Source organism: Marmota marmota, unplaced genomic scaffold (assembly GCF_001458135.2).
Source record: "Marmota marmota marmota unplaced genomic scaffold, marMar, whole genome shotgun sequence".
Taxonomy (NCBI): domain Eukaryota; kingdom Metazoa; phylum Chordata; class Mammalia; order Rodentia; family Sciuridae; genus Marmota; species Marmota marmota.
Window position 1 is genome coordinate 11,262,392 of NW_026000185.1, and position 12,623 is coordinate 11,275,014.

Consider the following 12,623-nt stretch of genomic DNA (forward strand, 5'->3'; position numbering starts at 1 on the left):
TGGGGAGGGAGCAGACTCAGGCAGTGTCCTGCGTGCAGCGTCACGCCCTCCGCGGGCACTTTGCCCTAGGCCCTGAAGCAGCACCCGCTGACAGGACTGACTGGCCACAGGAGGGAGGGGAGCCAGCGCTCACCTGGAGTCACCTCCCACCTGGAGTCACCTCCCTTGGAGGAGGCGGTGGCCAGGCAGGAGGCCACGTGCGTGTGCAACGTGCACTTGTATGAGGGGACCAGACCAGGGCCGTGACTGGATTAGCAGGTACCTGGGGTGAAGGCTAGAGGGCTGGGGTTCCTTTTGGGGTGATGGAAACATTCTAGAACATGGACAGCGGCGCTGGGTCTGGTGGCTCACGCCTGTAATCCCAGCCATTTATCAAGACCCTGTCTCAAAAGAGGGCTGGGGATGTGGGTCAGTGGAGCACCCCTGGGGTCGAAAAAAAGAGATGACGATCTTACACGTCTGCCAAGACAGAACCCCAGGAACTGCGCACGGTCAACGGGTGGGTGGAAAGGTCAGAATCCTTGAGACCTGTTCGTCACAGAGGCGCTGTGACCCTGTGCCTCAGTTGGCCCAGAGTTAGGAGAAGCTACATGGCTGATGACATCATCTCCCTGCATGAGCCAGGAAGGTGACTAATGTCCCCAGGGCCATCGTGATCCTCCGTGTGTGAAGTGCCTGCTCTGGGCCAGGTGCAGGCACAGCACTTGGTATTTCCATTCCATGCTCAGAGGCTACCTGACCTCCCCAGCGTCCCCCACTGGTCACAGCAGGTGAGCTGGGGTGGTCCCTGCGTACCTGGCCTCCTGCTCCACCTGCTCCTCCAGCTGTGCGATCTTGGCCTCCAGTGAGGCAATGGTGGACTTGAACTTGGACTTGACTGCCCCCTCCATCTCCTGCAGCTTGCTGCGGAGCTCCTTGTTCTGCCGCTCCAGCTGCTGCCGCGCGCTCTCGTTCTTCTGGGCCGCGCTGCGCTCCGTGGCCAGCTCGTTGTTGAGCTGCTCGGCCTGGGGGGCGGTGGGGGGAAAGGCTCAGGAGGGAGGGCGTATGTCAAGAAGCACCCCCTGCCCCCCGGGTGGAGTGACAGCCCTGCCTTCCCTCTGTCCTCTGGCCCTGTTTGGAGCACCAGCCCACAGGGCAGCCCAGCAGGCGTTAAAGCAGATGCTAAGCCTGGGTTCTCCACATGTCACCGAGCGCTCATGTCACAAGGACACCAGGGTCCTCGGCCAGGTGCTGGTCCACGAGGGAGACCCGACAGGCTGGTGCTGAGTGTCACAGGGACGGCAGGTGGGCGCTGGCAGGACCCGCTGGAGGCGGGACCATCCCTGGGTCCCTGTTCTCAGCTTGGCTCTCCCTGGGCAGCCACAGCAGCCTGCGATGTGGCCCTGAACCTGGGCCAGACTGGACCTGCTGCCAGCCGAGATCCAAGGCAAGGTGCTCTCTGGTGGGGGGCCTCAGCCTGGGGGTCCTCGCCCCCCCGCAGCACCCCTGGGCCCTGCTGTGGTCTGAGCACGGGGGCCTAACGGTGTCCTCCCTGGCTGGATGCCAGCTCCTGAGAGCCTCCCGGACTGACTTTCCCTGCCTGGGGACTTGCGTCACCTACCTGCTGGGTGGCCTTGCGGACCCGGTCGCTCATGGCCTCCATGTTGCCCTGCTCCTCCTCCAGCTCCTCCTCCAGCTGGGCGATGCGAGCCTCCAGGCGACGCTTCTCGTCCTGCAGGGTGTTCCTGAGGGGGACAGCCTCCGTGGGCCTGCGCCCCTCCCGGGCTGTCCTCATGCTGGAGGATGCGAGGCTCAGCCGAGTAGGAGCCTCGTCCAGGAATGAGGGGCCAGGCGGGCACAGGGACCTTGTTTCCTGGGCTTCACCCCACAACGTTGAGAATGAAAGGACTGGGCCGCGGAAAAGCCGAGGGAGCCCTTCACCCGCGGGTCTGTCCCCTCGAAGCTCAGGTGAGCGCTGTCGTCCCCTCCTGAGAGCCAGTCCCTCCTCCCCGCCGGCCCCCTACCTGCCCGACACGCTGCTGGCCAGCTCCTCGGCCAGCTCCTCCTTCTCCAGGTCTGCCTGCTTGCGGGCCCTCTCGGCTGCTGCCAGATCCTGCAGGACAGCAGGGGGGAAAGGGGCCGTCTTCGGGACGGACCCCACTACAAGTCCCCTGTGCTCCCGTCCCCCAGTTCTCCCCAGTCTCCAGCTGTCCTGAGGTGCCACGTTCTCCCCCTGAGCTCAGGGAGGCCCCAGGAGCGAGAGCGCCTCTTCCTGTGCTCTTGCTATGGGGGGCCCATGCACGGGGAGGTGTTGGGCAAGGGAAAGAAGTCCCAGGGCACACAGGCCCGGGGTGGCCCTGCTGCCATCCAGGAGGACCCTACCTCCTGGAGCTGCATGAGGTCGGCCTCTAAGCTCTTGGCCTTCTTCTCATTCTCCTTGGCCGTGGCAAAGATCTCGTCTCTGGAGGTGCGGGCGTCTTCCACCTCTCTCTGGAAGTCCTTCATCTGAGCCTGGGTGGGCAACAGAAGCACAGGCCCAGAGGTCCTTACTCACCTCTTCAAGCCAAGCCCTTGGCCCTTGTGCAGTTGGCCACAGAGGGGTCCGTGGGGCATGGCCCTGCCCTCATCCTCAGGGCACGGCGTTGGGGATCTCCGCGGTCCTGAGAAGCCGAGCGCCTGGTGTGAGCCGAGCGGTGGCCAATACCGGACCAGAGTCCCCCCCACCCCCCTAGTGCCCTTCACTCTGCGTGCCACCCACCTGCAGTTTTCGAAGCTGCTTGATGGCTTCCTCCCGCCCCTTGATGGCCGAGTCGGCCTGCAGCTCCAGGTCCTTCAGGTCCCCTTCCAGCTTCTTCTTGGCGGCGGCCGCCAGGGCGCGCTGCTTCCGCTCGTCTTCCAGTTCCGTCTCGTATTCGTGAAGCTGAACGAGGAGGGAGCAGCGCGGTGAGGCTGCCCCTGCAGGGTGCCACCTACCCACTCGGGGCCGCCCTGTGCTCCCCGTGCCGCAGCCCCTTCCCAGCACCACCACCGCACAGCGGTCTCCCCCAGGTTGCCAACGGGAAGACAGTGCCCGGAGGCCTGTCCAGGTGACGGCAGGGGCGCAACGGGCTGCCCGCCCCCCGTCCTGCCCTCCCGGCGACGGGGCTCACCTGCCGCTGCAGCTGGCGCCGCTTCTCCTCGTTCTGCTCATCCCGGGCTTGGAGGTCCCGCTCGAGCTGGCCCTTGAGCGCCTGCATGTTGACCTCCAGCCGCAGCTTGGCGTCCTCTGTGGCCTGCAGCTCGTCCTCCAGCTCCTCCAGCTGCATCTTCATCTCCTCCATCTGGGTCTCCAGGGCGCGCTTGGACTTCTCCAGCTCATGGACCTGCCAGGCAACGGTGACCCCTCCACTGCAGTGAGGCTCAACCTCCGAAGAGCCCAGCGCCTCAGTCCAGAGAGTGTCCCTGGCCCCCCGCAGGATGCACGACCAGGGACCAAGGTGCCCCCTGAGAGCTCGGCCCCATCCCTGCACCCCCCTGAGGACCGCCTTCCAGTCCCGATGGTGGACCAACGTGGGGACAGGCGACAGCAACGAGCCACTTACATTCTTGCCTACGTCGTCCTTGGAGCTGACCAGGTCTTCCATCTCAGCTTTGAGCATTTTGTTGGTTCTCTCAAGCTCCTCTTTGGCCTCCAGAGCTTCCTCGAGGGCCCGGGCCAGAGACAAGGCCTTGGTTTCCTTCTCCCTGGCTTCTGCCTCGGCCCGGTCCCTCTCGTCAGCATATTTGGAAGAGATGTTCTTCTCCTCGGCTAACAACTGCAACACCAGAGAAGGCTCATAGGCGCCCCTGTCCCCGCCATGGTGTAGCTGGGGTTCAGCCTCATTGAGCCACAGCTATAAGCCAGGAGCCAGGTGGCCCACTGAATGTACCCAGCTGCAGGGGTGAGTCATTCAGGTAGCAGTGGAAGTCGTTCATAATGGACTTTCTCACTTCTAGATCGGGCTGCCCACGTGGGCTAGAACATCCAACTACTGAGGTCAGGGTGACACTGAGGCCAGTTAACCTGTTGTTTGGGCATTACCATCTCTAACACCCAAAGTCAGTGACCAGGACCTCCAAACAGCGCAGTCAACACAGTAACCCTGCACCACAGGTGACGGCAAAACAGAAAAAGCAAGTTGAGCCCTCCAGGTTCCCTGGGACAGGGAAGAATCGGGATGTTGCCTAGAAGCCGAGCACCCCTCTGGCAGTTGGCCCCAGTGGTACAATCCCCAAACTTGTTTTTACGATAACTCACTCCAAGTCTATACTTAATAATTATGGGTAACATCGTAAAAGTTGGTGTTTAGAGGTTTGGGTCCCAGGTGGGTGCATTTATGAGAACTTTGTAAACTTCAGATCCATACGTTGCCTTATCGGTACACTGTACTTCAAAAGCCAAGTTACTTTTCAAAATGAACTCTAATATATAATCACTGTGCTGTTGAGGGAGGCGTATACAGATGTCTAATTTGCTTTGAGATATGCCCAAAAGGTGATGGACAGATATGACTCATCCTTCTGTGATAAACGTGTAGTAAAACCTTAGGAGTTGAACGAGTGCGCGCAGCGCGTGGGGTGACACGTGAGTGCTGCAGTGGCTGTACGGTGTTCCGTACAGGTGTTCGCTGTGCCAATCTTTCCACTTGGTTGTGTGTGTGAAATTTCACATGATGCAGCTGGTGGGACAGGTGGTACCGGAGTATAAATGGGATCCTCGCTGGGTGCCCCACAAATACTCACTGAGTGAATAAAACAAATGGCCCTCATGGTACTGGTACCCAGGAAAGTCACAGTCATCGGGTAGCCTCATGTGTCATGGTCACCCCCCCGGTGAGGTGAGAGAGCCTTCCATTGCTTGTAGCAAGTGGCGATGGGATGTAGGCCCCCCAGCGCCCAGCCAGCGTCCCAGACCGAGTGTGGGGACCCCCGCCCCTACCTGGTCAAACTTCTTCTGCTTCTTTTCCAGGTTGGACACCAGCTGCCGCTGGTTGTCCAAGTCCACCACCAGGTCGTCCAGCTCCTGCTGAAGCCTGCTCCGGGTCTTCTCCAGTTTGTCGTGAGCGGCCGCCTTCTCCTCGTACTGCTGCGTGAGGCCCTCGAGCTCCTTCTGGAGCCGCCTCTTCCCCTCCTCCATGGCCTCCACGGTGCTGGCAAAGTCCTGAAGCTTCTTCTTGGAGTCGGAAAGCTGCAACGGCAGTGCCCGGCTGGGGTGAGAGGACAGCGGCCCTGAGGAGCGGGCCACGCCAGGCTCAGCCAGGGAGGAACCCGGGCGCCCACCTGGATGTTCAGGGTGGAGATGTGGCGCTCCAGGTTCTGCTTGGCCTCCGTCTCCTCGTCCAGCTGGTCTTGGAGGCTGTCCCTCTCGCCCTCCAGCTGGCGCAGCTTGGTGGACACGCTGAGCTTCTGCCGGGTCTCCTCCTGAAGCAGCTCCTACGGAAAGCACGCACGGAGGTCCAAGGACCCACCCAGGAGGGCCACACCCCTGTCCCCCTGGACGATGCAGCCGGGCACTCACCTGGGTGTCCTGGAGCTGGGACCCCAGGGATGCCACGTCCTTGGCTAGCTTGATGGCCTTGCCCTCTGCCTCATTGAGCATGCTCGTGACACTCTCCACCTCATTCTGCGGGTGGCAGGAGACTGGTTAGTGGGGACCTCACAGGATGCGACCGACTCATGGCGTCCACTGACTGAGAGAAGATCTGGAGGGTCTGGGTGACTCTGTCCCTGTCCCTAGACTGAGGTTCTAGACTCTGTTGGAGCCCTAACCTCCTGACTGGGCCCTGGTCCCCAAGTGGATGCTGAATCCCTGCCCACGGGTCCGGGGCTGAGAGGTGCTTCCTAGAGCTGGGGAGGAGACTGCGGAGGACACGTGACCGTCCCCACCCTCTCCTCCTGTTAGCTCTTTTAGCTACAACCAAAGACACAGACCCTGAAGGTGAAGGGCCTGCCGTCCCTGAGCAGGTCCTCTGGAGGTGTCCGCCTGCCGCCTGCCTCTTCCCGTTTACAGTGAGGCTGTGACTGACCTTGACGCTGATCTTCCAGGACCTCGCTGTATTAGGATATCAAGAGCCCTGCTCTCCAATGCAGGTGGGGAAAGAAACCAGTGCTGCCCTGGCCCAGGCCTTAGTACATTAAATATCCATCTCGTTTCTGGCCAGTCCCATGAATGGAAATCCAGGCAATGTGTGTCTTCAAAGCTAATTAAAACCCAAGACAGGCCGAGCCATTTGTCAGCTTAGTGCCCTTCAATGGCTTCCCATCGCTTGGAATAACAACATCCACTGAATGGTCCCTGAAGGCCCTGTGTCATCCAGCCACAGCCTCCTCCTCTGTACTGTGCCTCTCCTCTGCTTCTCCACTTACCACAGGGCCTTTGTGCATGCCGTCCCTCTGCCTAGCAGACGTCTACGGGTCATTTCACAGTCCTCCTGAGGGAGGCCATGCCCAGCCTTCTTGTCGCTCACTCCATTGCGTGCCTCCCCTTCCGGCTCAATCTGTGTGATCGCTGGTGTCCTCCCACCCCCCCAGGCTGGAGCGTGTGGGCAGGGACAGTGTCTGGTATCTTCCTGGATCTCGAGCCTCGGGATCAAGCACCGTGCTTGCACACCCGTCGGCTGAGCTGAGCAGGGAGCCGTCCCTCCCCGGGGGCAGTGTCACTGGAGGGACCGCAGTGGCCGGCCAGGCCCGCCCTCACGGCGCCGCTCACCTGCAGCTTGTGGGCCTTGTCGTTGAGCTCGGCCCGCGCCCGCTCGCCGTCGCCGCACTTGGCCTGCAGCTCCTGCACCTGCCCCTCCAGCCTCTTCTTCCTGTGCTCCAGCTCCTGCTTGGCCTGGCCCAGCACCCGCAGCTCGCCCGCCAGCTCCGCGTTCTCCTTCTCCAGCGTCTGCTTGCTCTTGTCCAGGCTGGCCTTGGCCTGCGGGGGCCGGGGGGTGAGCTGGCCGCCTCCTCCCCGCTCCCCAGGAGGGTCCCGGACCATGCCATCACGGAGCATGGGGCCAGGGCAGCGCAGAGACACCAGGGGGGCTGGGGGACGCTGTTTCCTAAGCTGTAGAGGGGGTGGCACACGGGGGGGTCCCACAGCCACCTCCAACCTGCGGTCACGCCCACTGCCCCATTCTGGACTTCCAAAAAGGAGGAGTCGCCAAGATGTAAATAAATCTTATATGAAAGTCTGGATTCCCAGCTCCTGTCGTGAAGACCTGAACCAGCCGGGCTCACACAGCCCACCGCTTGGTCAAACGGCTGAGTCTAACTGCACGTCAGTAACCGACTTTCAGAAAGCAGACTAACGGTCTGAAAACAGAGGGTCTCGCTTTCCTCCAAAAACCAGCCCTAACCCCAGGCTTATCAGGAGTGGGCCTCAGTGAAGGGCTGCAGGTGATTGGGGTGTGGCCCTGAAGGGAACTGTGGACTCTGACCCCCTCTTTGCTCTTTCACTTCCTGACCTCTAGCTGAGGGTTTTGTCCCTGCCCTGGGTCCCCGTGGTGAGCTGCCTCACCCCAGCAGTAGACCAACAGACCCTGGACTTCAGCCTCCAACACACTGAGCCAAACAAACCTTTTCTCTTTGTAAGTTGGCCGTCTTGGGTATTTGTTATAGTAATGGACAACTGACCCACCTCATAGGGTGGTTGTAAAGATGAAAGGACAACGTGCGGGAGGCACTTCGTAAATGCGAGGCGCCGTGGCCATCATTAGAATCTCATCACATACAGATGGAGTGTCCCTTATCCAAAACGCTTGGGCCCAGAAGTTTAGGATTTCAGATGTTTTTTCAGATTATAGAATCTTTGCATTTGGATAAGAGGAGGGAAATCCCCCGGGGATGGGGCCCGAGTCCAAACACGAAATCCATTTGTTTCGTGGACACTTTATCCACATAACCCAGAGGAAATTTTAGACAGTGTCCTCAGTGACCCTGTGTTTGATGTCACCCATCCCCTGAGCCCGGGCTTGGCATCTTCCACCTGTGGCCTCACGTTGATGCCCAGAACGTTTGGGTTTGGGGCGTTTCAGACTTGAAGGTTGTGGACGCAGGACACTCAGACCTGTCATGGTTTGAGGCTGTGACCCTGCGGGCCCGGGGGGCGCGGAGCTGGCGACGTACCCTCTTGAACTGCTCCAGCTGCTCCGTGAGCTCCTCCACGGCCTGCGTGTGCTTCTGCCTCATCTCCTGGACCTGGGCCTCGTGGGAGCGGGCCTCCTCGTCCAGGGCCTTCTTCAGCACCGTCACCTCCTGCTCCCGCTTGGCCCTTGGCAGGAAGAACACAGTAGATGGCAACTGGGAGGAGGCGGGCTTCCCTCCAGCAGGGGACGAGCTCTCCAGCACCCGGAGCGGGAGTCCCGTTGCCACCCTTCATTGCCGTGTGCCCTCGAGTGATTCGCCTAACGTCTCTGAACCTGGAATTTCCTCAGCTGCCAAATGTGGAGCACATTACCTGCCCAGAATCTCCCTCAAGGCTGAGAGACCAACGTGCCAAATAATAATATTGAAAGAATATCTGGGAACTACCACGTTTCCAAGAGTGTTAATGCCAGCTCTGACTTATTAAGCACTTAATGTATGCTCAGGGCCTGGCACATAGTAAGTGCTCAATAGAGAGGGTAGGGGCAGTGTGGGGGGGCGGGGGGAACTGGGGAGTGAACCCAGGGTGCTCTACCACCGAGATCCACCCCAGCCCTTTTTACTTTTTTTGTTTTGAGACGGGGTCTTGCCAAGTTGCCCAGGCCGTCTTGAATTTGCGATCCTCTTGCCTCAGCCTCCCAGGTTGCTGGGATTACAGGTGTGCCACCCCCCACACCTGGCTCAGTTTTTAATACACATCATCTGGTCCTCAGAGCAGCCCTAAGAAGCAGGTATATTTTATGCATCTCACAGGTGAAGAAACTAAGGTTGGCTGGCCCATGGTGCCACAGCACGGTGTGACAGTCAGAATCTGAAGCTGGCCTGACCTTCAGCCTACATCTTCACCACTGCACTGGGCTTTTCCATACTGTTGCCTGGTGACGAGGCCACAGGACATCGTGCTGGCCTCTCAGGGCAGGTGAGCCGTGCAGCACAAAGCCCGGAGTGCGGGCAGTGAGCCTCAGGTGTTCAATGTTGGCATAGCGCTGCCCACGGGTCGCCCAGGATGCCCGTGTGCGCGTGTTGAATGAATGAACGCCCCAGTCACGCCCAAGTGGCGCCCAGGTCAACCCTTGTGGAGCACTGTTAACCGTGATGGGACTCAGCGGGCGTGTGTGTCCACTTTTCTGTAGTTTTTAAATCGTCTCTAATTGAGTGTCATTCTTTGTTGGTGCGAAATAAGATCAGACCCCGTCGAGCTTCCGTCAGTCACAGCAGAACGTGGCCAGGAAGGTCAAGGTCTAGGGGCTGAGGACTCCTGGGCGTCAGGACTGGCCTGTGCCCTTTCCTCCCCCTCCCCGGGGTCCTGGGGCCAAGAACTGGCTGGGTGGTGTCCTGTCACCTGAGCTCCTGCTGGGCGGCCGTGCTGTCCAGCGTGTCCTCCAGCTCCGTCTTCAGGGCCTCCAGCTCCTCCCCCAGGTCCCGCTTCTGCTTCTCGGCCTTGTTCCTGGCCGCTCGCTCCGAGTCGAGGTCCTCCTGGAGGTCGGAGATGTGGCCCTCCAGCTCCCGGATCTTCTTCAGGGCGTTGTTCTTCTGGGCGATTTCGTCATCCAGCCTGCAAGGGACAGCGGGGGTGGCGGTCAAGACCCCAGGGTCCCCAGGGTCCCTGCCGTATCCGCGCAGCCAGGAACTCTGTCCTGGGGAGGGGCAGAACGTGTCTCGGCTGGTCCCAGAACACAGGGCTCAGGGAGTCAGGTGGGATGAGGGGCCAAGCCGTGCGCACACAAAGCAGGTCCGTCCATGGTGGACACTTATTTGTTCTCCGGGTGCTGGAGCAGGGAGTGCCAGCTCCGAACCAGGCCCTCGCCCTGAGCCCCCGCCTGCCTGGCCGAGGCTGTGAGCAAGGACCCAGGAGGGCGGAGGAGGGGACTCAGAGGCAGAGTGCAGGAGGGTGTCACAGAAGGACCTGGGGGAGGACCAGGATGAGGAGGGCTCTGGCCAGGGACAGGCGCCCACTTAGATGTGACTGCACTTGTCTCGGCACCAACGAGAGCAGAAGGGCCGGGTCTGGGGGACAGACTGGAGGGGGCGGGCTCCGGAGGCCAGGCGGAAGAACCTGCCTTTCCCCGTCAGCCAGCAAAGCCTCGGAGCACGTTCCTGCCCCAGGTGGTTGTCATCGGTCACCCCAGCACAGGGTGGGGGGGGCAGAAGCTGGAAGGGAAGGAGCCGAGCTGGGGCTTGAGCAGAGAGCCAGGGGTCGATCCTCACGGGGTGAGGCCTGTGCCCCTTCCTCCCTCGTGGAAGGAGAGCAGCGCACCTGACGGGGACCGCTGGAAGAGAGCTCAGCTCAGCACATGCAGGGAAGCCACTGTCACCTGTCACCGCTGCCATACTTCCAATGTGGAGCCAGGCAAAGGGGACCAAGGGGGGGGGACGGATGGGAGCACCTCTCTAAGGACAGGCACAGTGGGGGGGAGCCGCTGCCTGCTGTGGGTGGGAGGAAGCGGGTGGGCAACAGCTGCGGAGGAGCCTGGCATTCACAAAAAGAGGGACCTGGGGGACAGGAAGGTCACCCTAGCTTGAGACGTGCGGTGGGAATGGACTCAGTGGGCGATGGGATGCAGAACTGGGGTGTGGATGAGAAACGCCCGGGCATCCAGGAGGGTGCCCCGACAGCGGGGGAACAGGGAGGCTGCAAAGGAAGGCTGGGCGTGGAGGGGGGAGAAGGCAGTCCCAGGCGAGCTGGGAGGCTGAGAGCAGAGGCCTGGCCGCAAAACCCCGTCTGTGCTCAGGGCCTGGGGCACCCGGACCAAGGTGGCTGCGGCGGAGGGCAGGCAGCCCCCGGACACTGCACACATGGCCTCAGCCCCGCGCCGCTGGCTACCTGGCCAGGGCCGCCTGCAGCTCCTCCTCCTTCTTGGCCAGCTGCATCTTGAGCTCCGCGATCTGCGCCTGCAGGTCGGCGATCTGCTCGTGGAGGTCGCTGGCGTCGCCCTCCAGCTTGCGCTTCAGCTTCTCCAACTCCTGACGGCTCTTCTCCTCCTTCTTCAGCCGCACTGCAGCCGCAGAGGGCGCTCAGGACGGGGCCCACCGGGGGGCACACGCGGCCCCCCTGACCTCGCGGCAGCACAGCGGGATCAGGCCCAGCTCCTGGGGACCTCCCTCCTGTCCCCCGGGGAGCCCATGCCAGCGGCCCACCTTCCAGTTCTGAGATCATGGACTCGTGCTTGTTCTTCAGCTTGGTGAGGTTCTTGGCCTTCTCTTCCTCCTCCGCTAGATTCGTCGTCAGGTCGCTGACTCTCTCCTCCAGGAGCTTCCGCTCCTTTGGGGGCGGGAAGAGAGACAGTGACGACTCTGTTTTTCTCCACGATCCGCATCTTTCTTCTGGTAATTTCCATATAAACCGTGGAAAAGAACACCCCGCCTTATAGCCAAAGGCAGGCTGGTGTCCCCGGTAGAGGTTCCCGAAGGATCCCCAGCCGGAGGGGGATCCCCAGCTCGAGGACACAGGACGCCCACCTCAGGGGGACTGGGGAGGTGTCACTGACCATGATGGCGGTGCCTCCAGGTGGCAGAGCTCATGGGCTTTCCCAGCCCCCGCCCCTGGGCAGCCCCGTGGCCACGCAGAGGCCGCCCCTCACCTTGGACAGCTTGTTGTTCTGGTCGTCCATGACCAGGATGTCGTCCTCCAGCTTCTTGATCTTGGCCTCGGCCGTGACCTTCTCGAGCTGCAGCTTCTGCCTGGCCGCCTCCTCCTCCTCCAGCTGCTCCTCCAGGTCCTTGTGGGGCAGGGAGAGGAAGCACAGCGGGCTCAGGACAGAGTCCCCCCGGGGACAGCGGAGCCTAGGGCTACACAGGCCCCGACGGTCACGTCCGGCACTCTCAGCCTCCTACGAGGAGGAGGCTAGAGGCTGGGGTCAGCGGCCTTCCCCAGTGGAGCCTCCGTCTCCTCGACTGCAAAGTGGGGACAGCAGGGGCCACGGTGTGAAGCAGGCCCACTGTCCCTGGATCTTACCCCTCCAAGAGGTGGAGCCGGGTCCCCCCCTCGGGTGCAGGCTGGGCGTTAATGACCTGATTCTGGCAGAAAAAGTCGGGAGGAGGCGAGAGGATGTAGCCCCAGAGAGAGGCTGTGAGGCTTGCGGCCCCCGCACTCTTTCCCGATCCTCCTCCTGGGGTGAGCCAGTCACCATCTCAAGAGGACACCTAGCAGCTCTGAAAGAGGCCCCCGTCCTGAGGAACCGAGGCTGCCTGCTAACAGCCACGTGTGTGGGCCACTCAGAGTGGCTCCTCCAGCCCAGTCAAGCTTTCCAATAACTGTGGCCCTGGCTGACGTCTTGATGGTGACCTCTCGGGAGACCCTGCGCCAGAACCCTCCCGCTAAGCCAGCCCCAGATTCCTGTGTGGGATGAGTATTTATTATGCCAAGATGCTGCATTTGGGCCGCTTTGTTACACAGCCGCAGCTGACAAACACAGCTGCCCGTCTCACAGGGTTGCTATCCAAAGAAAGAGGGTGTGCCTACAGACAGGGCGGCGGTCAGGGTGGTCATTTAAGGAGAC

The 12,623-nt window shown here is 61.3% G+C and overlaps 2 protein-coding genes across 2 annotated transcripts in view; one reads left to right on the forward strand and one right to left on the reverse strand.

Moving 5' to 3' along the window:
* Nde1 (nudE neurodevelopment protein 1) overlaps nt 1-6,222 on the forward strand; it is a 34,194-nt gene extending 27,972 nt beyond the window's left edge. The window contains exon 10 of the mRNA XM_015491100.2: nt 4,967-6,222. The gene's annotated coding sequence lies outside the window, so the exon portion shown is untranslated. The remainder of the gene's footprint in view (nt 1-4,966) is intronic.
* Nucleotides 1-12,623, reverse strand: part of Myh11 (myosin heavy chain 11) — an 88,243-nt gene that overhangs the window by 6,826 nt on the left and 68,794 nt on the right. Inside the window, 16 exon segments of the mRNA XM_048790066.1 lie at nt 765-1,004; nt 1,601-1,724; nt 2,004-2,092; nt 2,362-2,490; nt 2,738-2,899; nt 3,129-3,341; nt 3,561-3,773; nt 4,937-5,185; nt 5,278-5,430; nt 5,516-5,620; nt 6,707-6,913; nt 8,107-8,251; nt 9,467-9,679; nt 10,949-11,120; nt 11,263-11,386; nt 11,706-11,822. Of these exon segments, the coding sequence (XP_048646023.1) occupies nt 765-1,004; nt 1,601-1,724; nt 2,004-2,092; nt 2,362-2,490; nt 2,738-2,899; nt 3,129-3,341; nt 3,561-3,773; nt 4,937-5,185; nt 5,278-5,430; nt 5,516-5,620; nt 6,707-6,913; nt 8,107-8,251; nt 9,467-9,679; nt 10,949-11,120; nt 11,263-11,386; nt 11,706-11,822 (2,655 nt within the window).